Here is a 22,987-nt window from a genome sequence, read left to right as displayed (position 1 = left end):
TTAACTGAATGATGATCTACTCCCCTATGTGCCAATGTTATTCCAAAACAGCATGAACAAAAATGTACTGAGTGCACCTTTAAGGCAAATAATTTATTGTTCAAAATAACACTATCCTTGTTCATTACGTAATCAACATTTTAACTGCTCTTGGTTATGTGACTAATGTGCACTGCACTAATAATGCAGGCAGGCTTTAATTCTGCTCTCAGCTGGAACTACTTTCTCACGCGGACCAACACGGAAAAGAAGCTCTCACAGACGGGCGGTTTTAATTGGGTAGTGTTAAAATTAACAGGTGTTCCTCAGCAATAATTAAACTGATACAAAACAGTCACAACGGGGTGGAGCCCGCTAGCAGCTACACTGAAGGATATGCTTCAAATTACACCAGGTAACTGTAACATAATTTGAAAAGTGTTTGTTGCTCTACATGAATGTAAAACTTTGTCTCGCGACGTCGCTCATGATTGGCGCATCGCCCAGCGACGAGCAACGGATCAGAATGTTTCATTTCTAAATTAGACTTGTCAAATTAAATAAGATGAGCTGTTTATGTCCATTGTAAGTTATTTTTGCGTAATATTGCTGTGATGTTTAACTCATTCGTGTCATTAAAACCCTCTCGGTTAGTTTGGCTTATCACGTGGCTCACCAACTAACATGATTTAGCATGCAATAATGTAAAAATATCCTGATTGAAAGGATACTTTCACTTTATTTCAAGTCAGATGGATGCCTTTACACTGTAAAACATATAAGGTGGTGATACTGACTTTTAATTAGTTTGATCAGCTGGCTTGTAAATGCCCACCTTAATGTCAGATTTCCCATGATAATGATGCTGTTTTGCAGAGTGCTTCTAATCTGAAGGATGAACAGCAGTGGACCAGCATATCCTTTAGCCTCTCTATATGTGGGTGACCTTCATCCTGACGTCACTGAGGCCATGCTCTACCAGAAGTTTTCTCCTGCTGGTCAGATCATGTCCATTCGTGTGTGCCGTGATGTTATTACACGCAGGTCCCTCGGATATGCTTACATCAACTTTCAACAGCCTGCTGATGGTGAGGACACACCTCTTACCCGCATGCGATTCTGACAGTCAATGTTTGTTTGCTTTTCCATGCCTAATGTTACTGCTGTGATATTTGGAATTCAATTGGTTAATGTTAACATGTAGGCCATGTCATGCCGTTATAGGTGTTGCTCTTGTATTGCTTAAAGAGAGAGTTCACCCAAAAATGAAAATTCTCATAATTTACTCACCCTCATGCCATCCATGACTGTCTTTCTTCAGCAGATTCTAAATTCAGTTTTTTAGAAGAATATCTCAGCACTGTAGATCCATAAAATGCAAGTGAATGGATGCCAACTTTTTGAAGCTCCAAAAAGTACATATAACCATCATAAAAATAATCCATATGGTTCCAGTGGTCTAATTAATGTCGTCTGATGTGAAACGATAGGTGTAAGAAATGGATCGATATTTAAAACATAGGAGTTTCACACCTCATTTATCACGTAAACTTGCCATTGTGCTTGAACTCGACCATCTTGGATTTTTAGTAAAAATAAAGTTTTAAATATTGATCCATTTCTTAATTATTTTCCACATTAATTAATCCACTGGAGTCGAACTGATTACTTTTATGATGGCTGTACACCGATCAGCCACAACATTAAAACAACTTGCATAATATTGTGTAGGTCCCCCTCATGCCACCAAAACAGCGCCAACCCGCATCTCAGAATATTATTCTAAGATGAAATTCTTCTCACCACAATTGTACAGAGTGGTTATCTGAGTTACTGTAGACTTTGCCAGTTCAAACCAGTCTGGCCATTCTCTGTTGACCTCTCTCATCAACAAGGCATTTCCATCCACAGAACTGCCGCTCACTGGATGTTTTTTGTTTTTGCACCATTCAGAGTAAATTCTAGAGACTGTTGTGTGTGAAAATCCCAAGAGATCAGCAGTTACAGAAATACTCAAACCAGCCCATCTGGCACCAACAATCATGCCACGGTCCAAATCACTGAGATCACATTTTTCCCCATTGAAGATGATGGTTGACATGAACATTGAAGCTCCTGATCTGTATCTGCATGATTGTATGCACTGCTGCCACACGATTGGCTGATTAGATAATCGCATGGATGATTGTTGGTGCCAGACGGGCTGGTATTTTATGGACCTACAAAGCTAAAATATTCTTCTAAAAATCTTAATTTGTGTTCTGAAGAAGAAAGTCATAAACATCTGGAATGGCATGAGGGTGAGTAAATTATGAGAGAATTTTCATTTTTGTGTGAACTAATCCTATAAATCTGCCCAATTTATTAGGTCTCATTTGAGTAATCTATATTTTGTCCACAGACTCTTCTTGTGGACTTTGTATGTTTTTGATGGGTATTCTGTACTCTAAACTGTGAATAAAAAAAAAATAAAAATGTATTTTAGCGGAATGTGCCCTAGACACGATGAACTATGAGGTCATCAAGGGTCGTCCGATCAGGATCATGTGGTCCCAGCGAGATCCAGGTCTGAGAAAGTCTGGTGTGGGCAACATCTTCATCAAGAATATGGATGAGTCTATTGACAACAAGGCTCTCTACGACACCTTTTCTGCTTTTGGTAACATCTTGTCATGTAAGGTACGTGTTATTTAGTGTAACCATGGTAAATTGTGGTAAAATTGCTGTTACACTCAACAATCAAAATCTTGAGGTATTTGTTTTATAATACGATTTTTAATCACACAACAAGGATCTTTTATCTACAAGATGGTTGGAATAACTTGCAAGAAAGTTTATTTGAACATACCTGTAGTTTTTTTACAGTAACCGTTTTTTCATCCTAGGTCGTTTGTGATGAGAATGGCTCAAAGGGCTATGGGTTTGTGCACTTTGAGACGCAAGAAGCAGCCAACAGAGCCATCGACACCATGAACGGCATGCTTCTGAATGATCGCAAAGTGTAAGGATTGACAACAACAGTATGCAGCACAACATCAACTCCCAGCTCTGATTTGTCCCTCAATCTTTCCTCAAAGCCAGTTAGACCCTGTTTACTTGTATTAAGATGAGTTTTGGGTGATCCGATCATAAGTGGTCAGGGCTAAATACAAGTGTAATTAAAATCCAAAACGTTTTGTGATCTGATCACAAAAGCACATGTGGAGGTAGTCAAAAAGGCATCTAATTTTTCCAGATGCATCCCAGACAGCAGTGATGCACCACCCCTTACTTTTCAATCAACAACTTTGCTAAAATTTTTAAAGGAATTATAATTCTTTCTTAATTTACTCCACATTATGCCATCTCAAACTCTTATTACTTTTTCTTGTACTGAACACAATGGGAGATATTGTAATAAAAACATACAATGCAAGTCAGTGGGGTCCAAAAATTTCAAGCTCAAAAAGAATATAAAGGCAGCATACATTAAAGGTTGACTGATGGTGGGCTTTGCTGATACAGATAACTAAGGTGGGAAATTAGGCTGAAACCTGATTAATCGGCTGAAATCTATAATATGAATGAACACCATTTCATTGAGTGGAAAGTTCTGAACTTTTGTAAGTATCGCTTTCCATAGCAAGCCTTTGCCATCTGAAATTAATGAAAATATTATAGTTCAAATGTGTTTGTAGTTCAGCAATAACATAAAACACTTCCTTACGAAGTCAAATAACTACTGAATGCTTCATCACTACTGACCATATTTATTATTATATTGTCATGAATTCAACGAATGATGCCCAAATGAGGGGAAAAAGGGCTAATAAATTAAACTCAAGACTTCTCTTAAAGGTAATTTTAGAATGGCATTGTATATATTATCCATGTGCCCTCACATTAACACATTGTATGTATTATATAACATTTGTTAGAATGGAGAAGGGTTTGGAAAACTAAATAGTCAGAAAACTATAGAACTGTTCCTGTGTGTGCGCATTCGCGCCATGTACTGTGCTCGTGCTTGATCTTCTGAAGAAAGCGAATGGCCGAGCAAAGGCAAAAACTCTGGCCGCATTTTCACACATTAATTTGATTCATAACTTGATGCATGCATCAGGTGCATGCACTGTATTCGATCTGCGCATGCGTGAAGCGGTGGAAGTGTAATCGAGCTTCAAATCATGATCCCACGTAGGAGACTGCAGATGTCGAAATGTACAGTGACTAATTTCTGTTGTTTGCTGTAGATGCCTGAAACTGTTATAAAAGGATCTCTGTATTCTCTTAATGGAAGATTTTGGATTTAAATGTCAGCTTAAAATAAGAACCTTTTTTTCCAATGACCCTTTTCAAATGCTAAATTAAGTGGGATTGAAATTGATATTGGCAGGTTGAAATCGGCAGTGGTGGGTTACTCAGTCACCTTTACTAGCCACGAGTGGCCGCAGTCGAAGCAAATTTTGTAGTATTCATTATTAACTATCCTTTAACTTGATCCAAACCCATAGTACTTCAATGAATGGAAAAAAGAATCAGGTATTTTTCCATTTATGGAAAATGATGCTATTAAAGTGAAAGGTAACTCAGTTGAATCTACTTAACATCTAAATGGGTTTAAGCTATTATACTTTTACTACTACTAGTCTTTGACATACTAGTTTATTTTCAACAGTAACTTGGAGCAATCCATGTTCTTATGGCCTTATTACAAATGCCACTGTTTAAAAAGCGTTGGCTGTTAAAAAACATTAGTTTGAGGAACAATGGTAAACTTTCATGAAGGCAAGTACAATTCTAATTGTTAAAGTGCTTAAAATCTGGACTTCCATTGACAGATGGTCCAAATTATTTACAAAGTTGTCCTGTTCCTACTGGTCACGTTTGCCTTCAGATATTCTAAAGGTGACTTAAATCATTAGGTCTGTGTCCTGCTGAACTTCTATTATTTTTGTTCATGCATGCAGTTACAGTCTCCAGTTTTCTTCCAATCTTTCTTCCAATTTTGGCTTGTGAAAATTCTGAGTGGCTAGTGACCTTGAAATACCACTTGCCACAGTAAGCTATAAAGTTAAGGTCAAGCCCTGATAGTGACTTATCTTATTGAAGACTTTTGTCTTTGTGTGTTTTATTCTTGAAAGGGTTAGTTCGCCCAAAAATGATTCCCATTTACTCGCCCTCATGCAATCCCCGATGTGCATGACTTTTCTTTCTTCTGCAGAACACAAAGATTTCTAGAAGACCATCTCCACTCTGTAGGTCCATACAATGCAAGTGAATGGTGACTAGAACTTTGAAGGCCCAAAAAGCATAAAAGCAGCGTAAAAGTAATCCACAGGAGTCCAGTGGTTAAATCTATGTCTTTTGAAGGGATATAAGTGTGTGTGAGAAACGGGTCGGTACTTAAAAGTTGTTTTTAATTTTACACTTTCACTTCCACATTCTACTGGTTGGGCCTAGTCAAATGTGGAGATTGATCGTAAAGGACTTATATATTTATCGGTTTCTCAGCCCGCACTTATCATATTTTTTCAGAAGACATGGATTGCTTTGTCATTTTTGGACCACCTGAGTTCTGGTTAACATTCACTGGCATTGTTTGGACCTACAGAGCTGAAATATTCTTCTGAAAATCTTAATTTGGGTTCTGCTGAAGAAGGTCACACACATGGCAAGTGTTAGTAAATCATTTTTGGGTGAAATATTCCTTGAAGTGTACTCCATATTAACTTATTTTATAACATCTCACTCTTTCATGCTTTATATTTTATACATTTAAATTTCTTTACTAGGTATCTTTTGTAATTCTTAATTAATTGTATTTTTTTTTTTTAAATCTGCATATGCAGGTTTGTAGGCCGTTTTAAGTCTCGTAAGGAGCGGGAGGCAGCGCTGGGGGCCAAAGCCATGGAGTTCACCAATGTGTACATTAAGAACTTCAGTGAAGATATTGACACTGAGAAACTGAAGAGCATCTTCTCTGAATTTGGTAATAGATTGCATATAAAAAAAAATGCTGTTTTCCTGAGTAGTCTATTTTCTTGGTGTTTGCTTTTATACCTCTGGTTCACAGGGAAGACCCTAAGCGTCTGTGTGATGATGGATGAAAGTGGATGCTCTCGTGGCTTTGGTTTTGTCAACTTTGAAAACCATGGAGATGCCAGGCGGGTAAGATGAGGTTTTTTTAATGCGGAGAGTGTCAATGGATTCGAGATGTATAGTCTGAAGTCTTTTGCTCTCTCTGTGGTAGGCAGTAACTGAAATGAATGGCAAGGAGTTGAATGGCAGAGTCCTGTATGTGGGTAGAGCTCAGAAGAGACTGGAGAGGCAGGGAGAACTCAAGCGCAAGTTTGAGCAAATAAAGCAAGAGCGCATACAACGGTACCAGGTACTCTCATGCATTTAATGCACAGTACATTTCATAAATCTCCAGCACAGGCTAAATCTGAAATCAAACTTTCCCTAATCATGTAAGAGATTTATGAATGCTCTGCTCTATACTGATATTCAGTAATGCGTTGTTTTTTTTGTTTTTTTTTTCATTTAGGGGGTTAATCTCTATGTGAAGAACCTAGATGACAGCATTGATGATGAGAAGCTGAGGAAAGAGTTTGCACCTTATGGAACCATCACAAGTGCGAAGGTATCGTAAAGCTCTTTCAACATAAGAGCAAAGCTATACCGAAGACTGATTTGCACAATCCTATGGTTGGCAAAAGTATCATTCATTCTTTTAATTCTAGACATGATCAAGTGGTACACACAAGGTGTGTCAGAGGTCTTGACTGACACAGGGGTTTTTATTGAGGGGTTGAGGAACCACCAAAATGTCATTATTATGTTACTCTGACTGTGAAACATTCTTTTGGACTGTTCTGCTTTTAAATTGATTGGGCAACATTTCTTTTCACACATCAAGTTTTGAGTACTGGGTCACCTGGAAAACTTCAAATTTTAAACACAAATACAGTTAGAGTCCAAAAAAATGCATTTGGAAGCGTTAGTCGTCTAAAAGGGATATGCCTTTGCTGTGGCATGCAAGGTCACAATGCAGCAGTGGTGTTGCCAAGGGTGGGCTGTGATAGACACAGAATATTTCATATTATATTTTTGCCTATAAAATTGTTTAAAAAATTCATAAATTCTGATTTCTTAAAAGCGTGAAAGAACTGTTTGAATGTACCACATTTAAGGAAAATTTGTATAAAAACCATTTGGACCATACATGTTTGAGGCTCACCCAAAAGTAATTTCCTGGCTTACGCCTTTGACGAGGAGGGCGGGGCCATGAATCTGCAAGGCAGGCCCCCTATCGGACTAATTAGCCGAGGAGAGGGATAAGGCCGAGCTGTATGCGGCAGTTCATGAGAGCGAGTACCACACGCAGCTGCCTTATTTGAATTTGTTTAGTTAAATATTACCTTTGAATGTTCAGCCAGTTCCTGCCACCTCCTAACCATTTTAACTGTTACAACACCCTTGCAATGCAGTGAAAGAGTTATGCTCTTTCCTGCCTTTTAGAAAGAAAGCTCACCTCACATTTGTGATGCATTTTTTAAAAATACCTGTCTAATCCTCTTGATTCTCTTGCATTTGTGTGGTAGGTGATGACAGATGGAGGCCACAGTCGGGGCTTTGGCTTTGTGTGTTTTTCCTCTCCGGAAGAGGCCACAAAAGCAGTGACTGAGATGAATGGTTGTATCGTTAGCACTAAACCACTCTATGTGGCTCTTGCCCAAAGAAAAGAGGAGCGAAAGGCCATCCTCACCAACCAGTACATGCAGAGACTGGCCAGCATTCGAGCCATACCCAGCCCTACAATACCCACCACCTACCAGCAGAGCTCTGGTTACTACATGACCTCTGTGCCACAGGTGGGCGAACAGGTTATATGCATGCATGCATGCATGTTTTTTCATGTTGATTGCATTCTTCATTATGTCTGCTGTGTGAACTTGGATGTCTATTTCTAGCATCAGGTTCGCTCTTTTTATAACGCCATACCAAACCTGCGGCCTGCACCACGCTGGACTACTCAAGCTCCTAGAGCACAAGGTAAAGGCCTTTTCACTAGGGATGTACAAAACTACCTATTCTCTATCTTTCTAGTTCGTGGGTTGTCTGAGTGACTAGTTGGGGGTTTAAGCAACCAATGTATTATTATGGGATGCACCGATACCTAAACTCTGTTTTGGGGCGATTTTGATAATGATACGATACCAGTGTTTTTTATTTCAGTTTAGAATATCTATACCTCTAGGGTTGGGGGCGGGCAGCATGTCTTTACAGAAGACATGCTGTAAAATGTAATTTGTACCATATTCTGTTAGATTACTCAAGATCTGTAACGTAATCTAAATACTTTGTTTTACTATTTCAGCACTGGTAGATTTTTTTTATATTTTTTTTCACTTGTTTTGACTATAAAAAAAAACTCTGTCAGTACAGTAAGACAAAATGCACGTGTTAAAAATATATTCTCTGGAAAAACCTAAATGTTAAAAATGATCAAGAATATGATTTTTGCCCTAATATCAAAGGTCTTACTAGAAAAAAAATTATAATCCAATGTTAATTCTTGGAGGAAAAAAAACATATGACTGTGTCTGGAGACATGTGCATGTAAAATGATTAGAAATGGCATTTTATCTTGGAGTAAAGCTGACAATTTACACAAGGTTTATTTCTTTTGCTCCAAACTTATTTCTCTGTCTACTCGTATGAAAGTAACAAGTGTTTCACTGCTGTTCAAAATAATCTCTTCAGTAACCAAAATGTTCGGTTCACAGTCAAAAAGTTTGGGCTCCAGTCAGAGGTCCGCTTTTATTTATTTATTTATTTTTATATATAAAAGACTCATGTAGCTGTTAAAGTGTCACAATACAACATGCATATGCACAAGCAGGCATTATGAATTAAGACACTTTATAAACTCAGCAAAAAAAGAAACGTCCCTTTTTCAGGACAATTTTTTAAAGATCCAAATAACTTTACAGATCTTTATTTTAAAGGGTTTAAACAATGTTTTCCATGATTGTTCAATGAACCATAAACAATTAATGAACATGCACCTGTGGGCAATAAATAATGCGTACTGTGAGACGCCTAGATAGAGCTACAGGAAGGGTTGTCTTTGCATTTGCAGACCACGTGTAACACCTGCACAGGTTCGGTACATCCGAATATCACACCTGCGGGACAGGTACAGGATGGCAACAACAACTGCTCGAGTTACACCAGGAACGCACGATCCCTCCATCAGTGCTCAGACTGTCCGCAATAGGATGAGAGAGGCTGGACTGAGGGCTTGTAGGCCTGTTGTAAGGCAGGTCCTTACCAGACATCACCGGCAACAATGTCGCCTATGGGCACAAACCCACCTTCGCTGGACCAGACAGGACTGACAAAAAGTGCTCTTCACTGGCGAATCACAGTTTTCTCACCAGGGGTGATGGTCCGACTCGTGTTTCTCATCTAAGGTATGAGCTTACACCGAGGCCTGTACTGTGGAGCGGGATCGATTTGGAGGTGGAGGGTCCGTCATGGTCTGGGGCGGTGTGTCACAGCATTATCAAACTGAGCTTAATGTCATTGCAGGCAATCTCAACGCTGTGTTACAGGGAAGACATCCTCATGTGATACCCTTCCTGCAGGCTCATCCTGACATGACCCTCCAGCATGACAATGCCACCAGCCATACTGCTCGTTCTATGCGTGACTGACAGGATTGTCAGTGTTCTGCCATGACCAGCGAAGAGCCTGGATCTCAATCCCATTGAGCATGTCTGGGACCTGTTGAATCGGAGGGTGAGGGCTAGGGTCATTCCCCCCAGAAATGTCTGGGAACTTGCAAGTGGTTGAAGAGTAGGGTAACATCTCACAGAAAGAACTGTCAAATCTGGTGCATTCAATGAGGAGGAGATGCACTGTAGTACTTAATGCAGCTGGTGGCCACACCAGATACTGACTGTTACTTTTGATTTTGACCCCTTTTGTTCAGGGACACAATATTCCGTTTTTATGTTAGTCACGTGTCTGTGAAACTTATTCAGTTTATGTCTTAGTTGTTAACTTATGTTCACACAAATATTTACAAGTTAAATTTGCTGAAAATAGAAGCAGTTGAAAGTGAGAGGATGTTTCTTTTTGCTGAGTTTACTTCCATTTGCCATTTAACAAACATTTTAGGTAATTCTTAACAGGTTAGTAGTTCATAAACTCAAAACATTTTCTTGACCTTTTTATAACTGAATGTATTCGGTTTTAATTATTTTTTTAGCATTGCATAATGCAATAAAGCTTACTGTAAATGTTATTCATGATTTTTACATTTTCGTATTTAGTAGTTAATTAGCGAGGATGGTTGACCAGGATGTTGCATCACAAAGTGATTCTAATAGTCGATTTTCACCCCTAAAACTATTCACACCAAATACCATTTAAATGGTCTAGTGACAGCTCCGTGGCTGCCACACATCTTTCACTTGAACCTCTGTGGGATATTTACCATCAAAAGTTTATTTAGGAAGCCCAAATTTTTCTCTCCTAACTCTACAAATGAATGTGGCATGGTGCCACGTGTATGATGCCACAAGTTTAAATGACCTGCGCTGTTTGCTGAAAATATGAAAAAATATCTTGCTAAATCACAATCCTGTTGAATGGATAAAAAGGTTTATTTAGATTTATTTCTGATTATTTGCCTGCACCAGCTCCATACACTGCTCAGTTTGTGAGACAAGCAGCGCCACGTAGGCCCTCCACCACCATCAGCACCGTCCGCCAGGCCTCTACTCAGGTTCCTCACATTATTAACAACACCCAACGAATGGGTAAGTCTGTGTGTGTGTGTGCGCGCGTGTGTATTTACAATTCTGGACAAAATTGTATTTTTGAAAGCTTCTAACTTTCTCTTTTTTTTTTTTTTTTTTTTTTAAACCCTCTTATGGTTTTGAAAAATGGCACCTCCCTTTGGTAATCGTGGTCATTTGACCAGAAGGGCCATTTTTTTGTTGTTGATGAAAATGATTTATTTTCTTCCCTGATGAACAATACAATTATGCATTTCTTCTGGGATTTTGTTATTGTGATCTTATTTACATGTACGTTTCTAAAATGTAACATTTTAAATAAAAATAAATGCAGAACCTATACTTCTATGAGTTGAAACATGAGTAATATGTGTGTGACATAAGTTGGAGGTAGACTGTTGCCGTCTTGTGAACAAAATGAAAATAACATGACTTGGATGACCATGTCATGCCAGTAACCTGCCGTTGGCTGTTGCCACCTACTGTTTAGTCTGATGGCTTGTTGAAATTTAATTTTATAACAAGATATGCATTTGGATATGTATTTAGACACTATCAAACCATTAAGTCTAGCATTTTAAAATTGTTTTGACGTGTCGGTTTTTGCAGCTATTGTCACTGCAATCAAACCTGACCATGGTGTTGCAAAGAGAAGACATAGAATATGCATTATTCTACCAATAATTTATTTCAAACATCAATTTAATAACTCAAAGTAAATGCATAGTAATGTAAAGAAAATTAACTTCAAGAAATAAATTGTAAAATTCTGAATTCATTCGGAGTAAATTCAAGAATCCGAGTAAACATTTAAGCTTTAGATGGTAAAAAACCTTTGCGTGTGTGTCAGATTTCTTTCATCGGCTGGAAAACAACAGCTGGCTTGTAATGCCAACAGTGACCAAAAGTGTGTGTGTGTCATTGTGACATTTTTATTTTATTTTTTTTGACATATGTAAAACAAGTTCTGTTATACTGTAGTCCTACCAGTTCATTTAGTTCAGTGTATGTGGGGTGGGGTGGGGTGGTGTGGGGGGTGTCTGCATTGTTTTATTGATTGTATTTGACAGATAAAAAAAAATGGGGTACTCTGTTATAGTAATTTATTATTATTATTATTATTATTATTATTATTATGTTTAGAATTAATTTTCTTCTTTTCTGGTCTTTCCCTTTTCCAATGGTCTGTCGATTTTGACTGAATACCAAAGGTATACAAAATATTTTTTACGAATGCTTGGACTTATCGAATCAAGCCCAATTTAAAAAAAAACAACATTCATATTCAAATGGGAGATGGAGGAAAAGTCATCAAGTATTGTAGTGCTCAAAGAAAACCATTTCTATTAAATGAGGAAAATGTATTTTGGTTAAACATGACCGAATACCATAGGAGGGTTAAGTCTTAGAATAACACCTAGATGCTTAATTAAACTAGTGTGGGAAATTAGCAGTGCTGTTGCAGCAAGACAATAACTTTGTGCAGCACTCCAAGTACCACAGACTGTATATTACAATAAAAACAGGACATAAAAGTATACATAAGAGGTAAAATATATAAAATACACCATAAATATTAAAACGAATACTGTAGACAATTGGAAAGAGTAAACTTTATAGAAAGAGTTACCATTATATAAAAAGTGAAACTTGGATATTATTTTCATTCATTATATACAGACTGATATATTTCAAATGTTTATTTCATTTAATTGTGATTTATTAAAACTGACAACTAATGAAATATTAGAATATTACTTAATCCTTTTTTTTGTATTGGTCTTTTTAGAAATGTTGACCAACTGAAAAGTATGAGCATGTACAGCACTCAATACTTAGTTGGGGCTCCTTTTGCCTGAATTACTGCAGCAATGCGGCGTGGCATGGAGTCGATCAGTCTGTGGCACTGCTCTGGTGTTATGAGAGCCCAGGTTGCTCTGATAGTGGCCTTCAGCTCTTCTGCGTTGTTGGGTCTGGCATATCGCATCTTCCTCTTCACAATACCCCATAGATTTTCTATAGGGTTAAGGTCAGGCGAGTTTGCTGGCCAATTAAGAACAGGGATACCATGGTCCTTAAACCAGATACTGGTAGCGTTGGCACTGTGTGCAGGTGCCAAGTCCTGTGGGAAAATGAAATCTGCATCTCCATAAAGTTGGTCAGCAGCAGGAAGCATGAAGTGCTCTAAAACTTCCTGGTAGATGGCTGCGTTGACCTTAGACTTCAGAAAACACAGTGGACCAACACCAGCAGATGACATGGCTCCCCAAACCATCACTGACTGGAAACTTTACACTGGACTTCAAGCAACAAGGATTCTGTGCCTCTCCTCTCTTCCTCCAGACTCTGGAGACCTTGATTTCCAAAGGAAATGCAAAATTTACTTTCATCAGAGAACATAACTTTGGACCACTCAGCAGCAGTCCAGTCCTTTTTGTGCTCTGATGCTGTTTCTTGTTCAAGAGTGGCTTGAAACAAAGTACGCGACCGCTGAAACCCATGTCTTGCATACGTCTGTGCGTGGTGGTTCTTGAAGCACTGACTCCAGCTGCAGTCCACTCTTTGTGAATCTCCCCCACGTTTTTGAATGGGTTTTGTTTTACAATCCTCTCCAGGGTGCGGTTATCCCTATTGCTTGTACACTTTTTTTTTTTTTTTTTTTTTCTTCAACCACATCTTTTCCTTCCCTTCGCCTCTCTATTAATGTGCTTAGACACAAAGCTCTGTGAACAGCCAGCCTCTTTAGCAATTACCTTTGTGTCTTGCCCTCCTTGTGCAAGGTGTCAATGGTTGTCTTTTGGACAGCTGTCAAGTCAGCAGTCTTCCCCATGATTGTGTAGCCTACAGAACTAGACTGAGACCATATAAAGGCCTTTTGCAGGTGTTTTGAGTTAATTAGCTGATTAGAGTGTGGCACCTGGTGTCTTCAATATTGAACCTTTTCACAAAATTCTAATTTTCTGAGATACTGATTTTGGGGTTTTCCATTAGTTGTCAGTTATAATAATCAAAATTAAAAGGAATGAACACTTGAAATATATCAGTCTGTTTGGAATGAATGTATACATTATCCAAGTTTCACTTTTTGAATGGAATTACTGAAATAAATCATCTGTGTGTGTGTGTGTGTGTGTGTGTGTGTGTGTGTGTGTGTGTGTGTGTGTGTATGTAACATGTCAGATGGCTCCTCATGCAAGCAGATGATTCTCTGCCCCCTTGTGACTTGAGAAACTATTTGGCCAAATGCAGAACTGTATTTATATAAAAAGATTTATCGGCCTCTGCAATTTTCTATTGGACCACTAGTGTTTATTTTGTCTTGTTTCTCTCTTGGCATAGCCAACATTGGGACACAGACTGCAGGTGGGAGAACTTCAGGAGGTGCTATAGTCAGAGGTGTTGGTCAATACAAATACTCCGCAGGAGTCCGAAATGTGCAGCATGTCATCAATGTGCCAGCTCCTGTTGTTCATCAGGTAAAATCATAATGCATGTGTTCTGTGAATAAGTATACTAATTAGGGATGGCAATTTAACTGGTTTAATTTCTTTTTTTTTTTTTTTTTTTAAAACCTCAAACAATAATAAAAAGGTGTCCCGAGTTATTCCTGGCATACTACTCTTAAGACAAATTTTGGATTTGGGTGGGGTTAGGGCATCTGCTGCAGAATCAAACACAGGCACCTGCACTTTTGTACAATGTGCAAAACATTAAATGTTTTTCTACACTTTCTGTGGCTAATATTGGCATATACACATCCTCGCACAGAAACAGATTGTGTGGAACAGTGCAGGCCTCTTCATTGCGCAATGGATTTTCCAGGCAATGAGAATTAAGACTTCATCCGCAAGCGGTCGAGTAATACAGGCAAGCTGCTGTATCTTTTTGCATCGTGTGAAAATGCTCACTGATTTTAATCTGAAAACCGCCTGAGTGTGAGCGATCGAGACTGAGAAGGACATGACCGTTCAGCAAGCTACTGACAGGGATAATAATAGTTGAGATTTTAAACTTCAGCAAATTAAACTTTAGCATTCAATATGTTTGTATAATGTCGAATTATGCATTGGCATCGTAAAGGGCAGAAGATTTTTCCCAAATTTGAATTGCAGCATGTCCACTGATTTTTATGGCATGTATAGTGTACAACAGGGCTAAAGGGATATCTTAAGAAAAATTTTCACAATGTATATCAAGATTCAAGAAATGCATTTACTTTTATTGAATAGTGATGGAGCAACATAATTTGTGTCCCTATTGTGATTTGGATCAGTCAATGTGAGCCCATTTTGAACATTCGTCAAAACAAATATATTCACCCCACTTAAGAAAAAACGCGTTTAATAGGGGCCTTCAACACCTGCAACGAGGGCTTTTAACCCAAATACTATCCTTTCACTATTGGACAGTCTAAAATAAAAATGGACAAATATCTTAGGAATAGGTCCTTATAATGCAAGTGGATGGGGTTCAGACCTTTTTTGAAACTCCAAAAATTACAGACAGTCGTCATAAACGGCATCCATATAACACCAGTGGTTAAATTTAATGCCTTCTAAAGCAAAACTATCACTTTTGGTGTGAAAAAGATGAATATTTAGGTACTTTTTAAGCTATAAACCATCACTTCCGGACCAACTGCATCTCTAAAACCAAGGCAGTTTCTAGGCAGAAACGCACAAGGTGCGTGCATCAACCAGGCTTCCCTCATGGTAAGCATTCACCAACAACAACAAAAATAAAAAATAGTTAAAACTATGCATTACCAAAATGTATACCATGGTAAACTGTGATAGAAATTATTACAGCTGTGAAAGTTTGTTTTTAAACTTGTTTAAATGACGTTCTACTTTAGGTGCTAAAAGTCAGAATATTATAACTAGCCCTGGCGCTATATAAATAAGGTGATAATTTGGTTTTTTTACACAGCAACAGCACACAAAAAAAAAATCTGTTGAATTCAAAATGGTAATGCCATGTAGCACCAAACACCTTAAGTTAAGAACTTTACACTTTTTCATATTTGTTCTCCACTCGCTTGATGATCATTTACTATACAAGTAAAACACAGAAAACAACAAAAACATAATCAGAGTTTGCCCACTTATTAACAAAAGTAGCCGAAAACTTGGGGGGGGAAACCCCATGCAGAAACAGACAAACGTATAGCGGTCTCATCAGGTGCAGCTGTGATAACACCCCGTTTGTTGTATTGCTGACACTGAGGGTGAGAACAGTAAATATGGGGAGGGTGCAAGGTGACCATGTGATTTTATTCCACCAATGAAACAAAGGTGATCTGAAATATTTTCTGAAACTGTTTTATGGGATCAAAATCCCATTAACTTTAAGCAAAATCATCAGAATTGCAAACAAAATCATGTTTTCCTTTTTGTTATATTACTGTTGTTTTTGTTTTGTGTGTTCTGACAATTTAGCAAATTTTCATTAATTGTTTTGTACGCTTGTCTCCAAGTTCTGCTGTTGGCTTTCCAAAACTTGTGAGTAGAGTTTCATGTAAATCGGGGGGGTTTTGCGTTCCCATTGGTCTACTAGTTACTGATTGACAGCTCCTCTTCTAGACAGTCATTCGATAAGGGGTGGTGATGTCACTCCAATGCAACTCTGGCTACTGCTGCTTATATTATTTGTATTTGATTGATATGCTGCTTTTGTCTGAGTATTTTTCTGCCAGCTCTAGGAAACTGTGTCGTCAGAGTAGGCCATTATCATAGTCTGTGAACACTTGTATCAAGTCAGATGAATTTAGTTAGCAGAGTCTTTACTTTAGGCATTATTTGAGACTTCCTTGTATGTTACTGGCTGCATATCTGAAAAAAAAGGCTGGGTTGGTGTGGATGTTTGATGCATGTTTTTACTAGCTGTACCAATGAAGTTGTGAGTTCAGAACTCAACTTGATCCACTTTTCCATGTTGCTGAATGTGCCGCTATGTAATGATCTTACATTGGCACAGCTACATGTAGTTTCCTTTTCCACGATACTGCAGTGAAATCAGAAACGAGTGACCAAGCGTCCCCACGTCAATAAATGATGCAATAAAGATGGCTTGACTTTGGATGTTCTTTATTCATAAATAGTTTCAAATTTAGGGACTGTCTCTACAGGCAATATTGGAGCAAACATTTACAAACATTTCCTTAACCTAGTGTATACAACTTCAATAACATTTGAAGCAAATTACTTCTACAACCAACTCCAAAGTGTGCATGTAGGTAACACATTGTTTCCTAGAGCTGGCAGAAAATACTCAAAACAGACACAAGCGAGTATTTTGATCCCATACCGTTTCTCCAGTGGACGTTGAGAAGGTTGTCTGAAATTATTTTACCATTCGCCAATTAAAAGATAGTGGTCTGCATGCATTTCTTTGGCAGCCAATTAAAAGAAAGCAGTCTGAACTGATTTCTCCAGTAGCCAATGATTCAAAGGCGGTCTGAAATCATCTCTGGTATCACTTCACCCAAGGATCGATTTCACTTAGGCACAAGGACCATACCATATTCATGAGGCATTCATTAAACTGTATTAATTTATTTGGATTTTTAAAAAATATGTGTGTGTGTGTATATATAGAAAGTGCCCCAAAATGTGTAGGTATGCTAAACTTGGTGAACTGATATTGTTCTAGTTCCCCATGATGCCATGGATGATAGCACCATGCCCTTAAACATTTACTTTGTGGCTGGTGTAATAAGGTGGATATGTTGTATGTTTTACAGAGCCTTTGTAATATTTTGAGGGTCTAGTCAGGGGCACCTTAGTGTGTAGGCTTACACAGGCTGAAGCCCAAACTCCCAGGGTGCATCTAAACGTGTCCAGCAGGAGACATGTAAGCCATCCGTGTAGCACGTTCATGGAATAACAGTTATAACATGGGGTCTTTTCTTTTTTTAGGTGACTCAGCAGAATATAGAGCCAGCGGTTCATGTGAGGGGTCAGGAGCCTTTTACTGCCTCAGTGCTGGCCGCTGCACCCTTGAAAGAGCAGAAACAGCTACTGGGTATTGCGCACTCATATGCACACACACAGAAATGCAAACAATCAGTCATTAATTTGGAAAGTGATAGTGCTTAATTTGTATTTAAACTAGTTGATCAAATGGTCCATTTGATTTAAAATTGTAATCATGTGAAATTTCATAGTTAAGCACAATTAATAACCGATTTTATAAGTGTTCATTTTACTCTTTATGTCCGGGTATGGTTCGGTACCCATCTTTATGATGGTAGCCAGTGAAAGGAACAGTGGCATGCTCATTCCCTCCGTAGTGATAGGTTCTTCAACAACCCTCAAGCCCCACCTGCTAGGGTTACAGCTATAAAAGTTTTTCCATCACTCTGTAAGGACCTGGAGTATAATAGATCCTTATTATCCCATTTCCGTTATGAGAAATAAGGAAAAGTACGACTTGTTTGCCATTGCGACCCGTGTCAGTGGAGGAAGAGATCCTGGTAAGAAATGTGGTTTGCTGTGGCTTCCACTATTTCAAAACTGTACTTTGGCTCCTACTTCACCTAGGCGGGAGGTTGGAATGGCTCTATCCAATCAATCGGATGGTCAAGACATGCTCTGTCAATTCTCTATGATCGCTGAACATCAAATATCTTTCAGATTCCCTGTTGTTGTTGGCTAAGGGTCAGTCAAGTGAATTGAACAACTTGTTGCTAATTTTGCTTTAGTATATCGTCCCTGTATGCCTGATGCATAATCTGCTGGAGATCCATGGCGCTGTGCATCCCTTGCTTTTTTGCTCCAAGGTGTGTGGCGAGCAGAAATGACTAAACTTAAAAACCCAAAACATGGCTACAAAACGCACCTAAAAAAAAAAAAATTATTCTTGGACCTGGATACTGACAATACCTCAGAAAATAGATGTGCTCCTGTGCTCAGCACATCTATGTTAGTTGCAGTTCAAATAAAGATGACATCTCTTTGAACTACAGTAAAGGAGTAATCCGAACTAGAGAGATGGATGATGTGGATAAGGAAGACCATAGACTGCCAGACAGATATCACCTGAATGCATTAAGACAAACCCAAAACTGTTAGTTATAGTAATATTCCCTCAAAGACGAAGCACACAAGAACTTGGAGCAAAACTCTTCTAAATGACATTCACTCCAGTCAGAGTTCAATAACAGAGAACAAAAAGGCAAATAAAAACAATAGAAAGGCAATCTCTTCACACCATATTAGAGGTCCATCCCCTAAAGGCAGAACCAGGAAAACTGTTCCTGTTCTTCCGAATAGGTAATGGAAAATTTCATTTCATCATCCAATGGAACTGTCGTGGTATCAGGGCAAATTTTATGGAGCTGCAGTGTTTTAACTGCAATTATTAATCCTTTGTCATATGTCTTCAAGAAACACACTTGTCATCAGACGGTACTCTCATTTAAAAAATGTTACAAGTTTTAACACTTTCGATCCCAATGACAAGCAGGCTTCTGGTGGTACAACCATTTTAATAAGAAATGATGTGATCCATAGTCATATAAATAATAATAGCAACCTTACAGGTGACCGCAGTATGCCTGACTTTGCAGAAAACCATTAGTCGTTTCTATTTAAATTTGAGGGTTTGAAACTGGCACGGTTTCAAGAAGACAGCCCAGATACTATGCTAAACTTCACTAAAACGCTTATATCTATAGCTAACAATACAGTCCCAAGAACATCTTTAAATATAAAACATGGACAACTGCCATGGTTTGATAAATTTAAGGAAGCTATAAAAGAGGGGAGCTGAAAGACTGTTCTTCAGACATCAATCAACTGAAAATCTTATAAACTCCTAAGTAGAGCACTGGTAATAAGAAATATAAATGAAGTAAAAAAGGAAAGCTGGAGAAGATTCGTTTCCAGTATGACAAGTACCCCCATCATACAAAATCTGGAAACTGATAAGGAAAACGAAGGGAAAAATCAATGGTCCTCAAACACATCAAAAAACATGGCACACTCTTGACTTCAAAACAAGAAATTGCAAACTTTCTTGCAAAAACTTTAGAAAACAATTCATCTATTGAGAACTGCCTTCCTGCTTTTCGAACATTTCGTGCTCCAGTAACGCAGAGCTATTCAACCAACCTTTTTCTAAGGAAGAAATACAGTGAGCCATTAAATCCCATGACAAAGATGTTGGACCGGATAAAATCCACTATCAATTTTTAAAGAATCGACCCCACATTTTCCTGTAAATGTTCCTTTTAGAATTTTTAACTCCATCTGGATATCGGGAATAATCCCATCCGCTTGGCATGAAGCAGAAATAATACCTATTCCAAAGCCAGGAAAAGACCATAAACTATCACCCTATAGCTTTAACCAGCTGTTTATGCGAAACAATGAAGAGGATGGTCAATGATTGGCTGGTCTGGATTCTGGAATCTAAACCTCACTTAAGTAATTCCCAATGTGGTTTCAGGAAAGGTCGAAGCAATACAGATCATCTTATTTGTGTTGAAAGCAATTTTCGGGACGCTTTTATTAGAAAAGAACATGTTGTAGCTGTCTTTAATTTGGAGAGCCTATGACATGGCATTTTAAAGGATCTGTACCAAATGAATTTTAGAGGTTGTCTGCCAATCTTCATTGAAAGATTTTTATCAAACAGACTGAATAAAAAATAAAACAATTTTTAATAAAAAAAAACACCTTGTCTAACCTACATAAACAAGAACTTTGAGTACCTCAAGAAAGTATCCTATCAGTAACTCCATTCAGTATTAAAATAGACAGCATTGCAAAAGTCATTGGTTCTGATGTCCTTTGTAGTTTATATGTAGATGATATCTGCATTTGCTACAGAAGCAAGTACATGAATTTCATTGAGCAAAAAATTCCATTTGAAGATTAACAAAATGCACTCCTGGTCAACACCAAACTGTTTCAAGTTCTCACAAACCAAAACTATCTGTATGCATTTCTGTCGGCTTCCTTCGCTACACTATGAACCAGAGCCGTTTATGGACTGGGTCTCCATTTAAAGTTGTTAAAGAGAACAGGTTTCTTGGTATCACCTTTGATGGCAAACTGTGTTTTATTCCTTACATTAAATCACTGAATTTTGTTTTTTTTTAAAGATATGAATTTTTTAAAGGTTTTATCCAAAACCAAATGGGGAGCAGACAGCTCAACTCTTATGAACTTGTACACAACCATGGCTCAATATAATTTATGGATCGGCTAGGAAATCATATGAGTTTTGGACACTGTACCCCACCATGGTATACGACTAGCTTTGGGAGCCTACAGAACATCACCAATCCAAATTCTCTATATGGAAGCCAATGAACCTTCCTTGGAAATCAGATGCCTAAAGTTGGCCTTACAACAGGCAACCAAACTTTAAAACAAAAAGAAAACCCAGCCTATTCAGCAGTTTTCCCACTTCAGCATTCAACAATATATGAAAGAAAACCAAGTTTAATTTGTCCATTTGGCCTACATATAAAAACCCATCCGGAGAATCTGAAAGGGGATCTAAACATTTTGGAACAGACACATTTCTGCAAAATCTCCATGGAATCTCAAAGTCTAAAATCCATCTGGATTTAACAAGAAACCAAAAATCCAAAACGTATCCAAATGATTTCTGGACACGAGAAGTGTACCCACAACATATCCCAATAAAATCTGGAATGCAAATGGCAGCAGCTTTTGCAACAAACCATCTGTGTCAGGGTATCTGCATACCTAAGCAAAGTTCAGTATTTACTGCAGAAGCAAACACTACTACTGGCAATAAAGTTTGAGACTGCTCCACAAAAACTTTTTTAATAATAACTGATTCAAAATCATGTCTTGAAGCATTGAAAGCTATAAAAACCAATCACCCAACAATCTTGAAGATTTTAATCAAGCTGTCATCTCTTGAAGCAAAGAGTTTTAATATTATTAAAGTATAAGTGGTTTTTTTTTGTGTGTTTTTACAAAAAATCTACACTTTCACTTCCACATTCTGGTGTGGAAGTGACTTTCAAATTCAGACACCTGCTGGTCAAAGGTGGAGATTGATAGTAAAAAAGGACTTAAATATTGATCTGTTTTTCACACACACCAATATTGCTTCAGAATATATGGATTGAACCATTACAGCCATAAGGATTACTTTTATGCTGCCTTATGTTCTTTTTGGGCCTTCTGAGTTCTGGTCACCATTCACCTGTATTGTATGGGCCTACAGAGCTGAGATATTCTTAAAGTCTTCATTTGAGTTCTGCAGACTAGAGAGTCATACACATCTAGAATGGCATGAGGGCAAGTAAATGAGAGAATTAAAATTTTTAGGTGAAGTATCCCTTTAAACATCTGAAACCCCTCAGGCTGCAGGGATTCCTTTGCTGCTGTAGGAAAGTCATGAAAGTGTGCCGACATTAAACGAAGTGGACTTAATCCAATTTGCCTCTCTACACAAACTGATAATGCCTTGGGGATTTGAAGAGTGTTTGACACTTTGTATGCATGACCTGTTTCATACTGTATAAAAAAAACAAATTTTAAATTGTGTGTTACAGGTGAGCGCCTGTACCCTTTCATCCAGGCCTTGCATCCTACTCTTGCAGGAAAGATCACAGGCATGCTGCTTGAGATTGACAACTCTGAGTTACTGCACATGCTCGAGTCTCCAGAGTCCCTGCACTCGAAGGTTAGACCACCGAAGACAATTCCCATTGTGCACTTCTACCAAATAAATCAATCCTATGATGATCAAAGCAAGATCATGAGTAAAGATCCAGTATCAGACATCGGTTTCTGTTAGACCAGTGTATTTATCTGGGCTCTTTAGGTTGAAGAGGCAGTATCAGTGCTGCAGGCTCATCAAGCCCAGGAATTGACGACAAAGTGAGAGAGTGCTCTTAAGGCAGGTACACCTTCTGTACAAGCACACCTTTTCTCTTTTGGCCCAGTGTGTGTGAAATAATCACATGTTTATTGCACAAATTTTATTGTTATACATGAATCTTGAACAATTTTTTGTCTTTACCGCAGGCATGCACACTGAGGTTCTGAAGAATGGGGGAAAAAGAAAAATGGTTGAAAATGGCACGTTGGAATCATGTTATTTAATGCATAGTTTTGACACTGCAAATGCCTGTTTGCTCTCCACAATGTTAAGTTTATTCTGATTTTGTTTATAAAAAGGAAAAAGGAAAAAAAAAAGGGAAAAAAGAAAAGGAAAAAAAATTT

The 22,987-nt window shown here is 38.1% G+C and overlaps 1 protein-coding gene across 1 annotated transcript; it reads left to right on the top strand.

The window, feature by feature from the left end:
* The first annotated feature begins 268 nt into the window (after positions 1-268).
* pabpc1l (poly(A) binding protein, cytoplasmic 1-like) lies at positions 269-22,646 on the top strand. The gene is made up of 15 exons (XM_052109042.1): positions 269-394; positions 856-1,067; positions 2,465-2,658; positions 2,865-2,980; positions 5,811-5,950; positions 6,035-6,129; positions 6,212-6,349; positions 6,509-6,604; positions 7,566-7,835; positions 7,941-8,016; positions 10,674-10,793; positions 14,112-14,248; positions 17,690-17,795; positions 22,315-22,445; positions 22,587-22,646. Exons 2-15 carry the CDS (start codon positions 875-877, stop codon positions 22,644-22,646), a joined length of 1,872 nt encoding a protein of 623 aa, XP_051965002.1. The 5' UTR covers positions 269-394; positions 856-874.
* Positions 22,647-22,987: the final 341 nt, after the last annotated feature.

The sequence above is a fragment of the Xyrauchen texanus genome, chromosome 37 (assembly GCF_025860055.1).
Source record: "Xyrauchen texanus isolate HMW12.3.18 chromosome 37, RBS_HiC_50CHRs, whole genome shotgun sequence".
Taxonomy (NCBI): domain Eukaryota; kingdom Metazoa; phylum Chordata; class Actinopteri; order Cypriniformes; family Catostomidae; genus Xyrauchen; species Xyrauchen texanus.
The sequence above is the reverse complement of the archived record's forward strand: the minus strand, read 5'-3'. Positions and strand labels throughout refer to the sequence as shown.

Bases quoted from the DNA above. Each gene is read 5' to 3' on its own strand.
- pabpc1l (XM_052109042.1), top strand. From the start codon at position 875: ATGAACAGCAGTGGACCAGCATATCCTTTAGCCTCTCTATATGTGGGT. The intron at 10,794-14,111 runs GTAAGTCTGTGT...CTCTTGGCATAG, and splicing joins TAACAACACCCAACGAATGG to CCAACATTGGGACACAGACT. The intron at 17,796-22,314 runs GTATTGCGCACT...TGTGTGTTACAG, and splicing joins AGAGCAGAAACAGCTACTGG to GTGAGCGCCTGTACCCTTTC.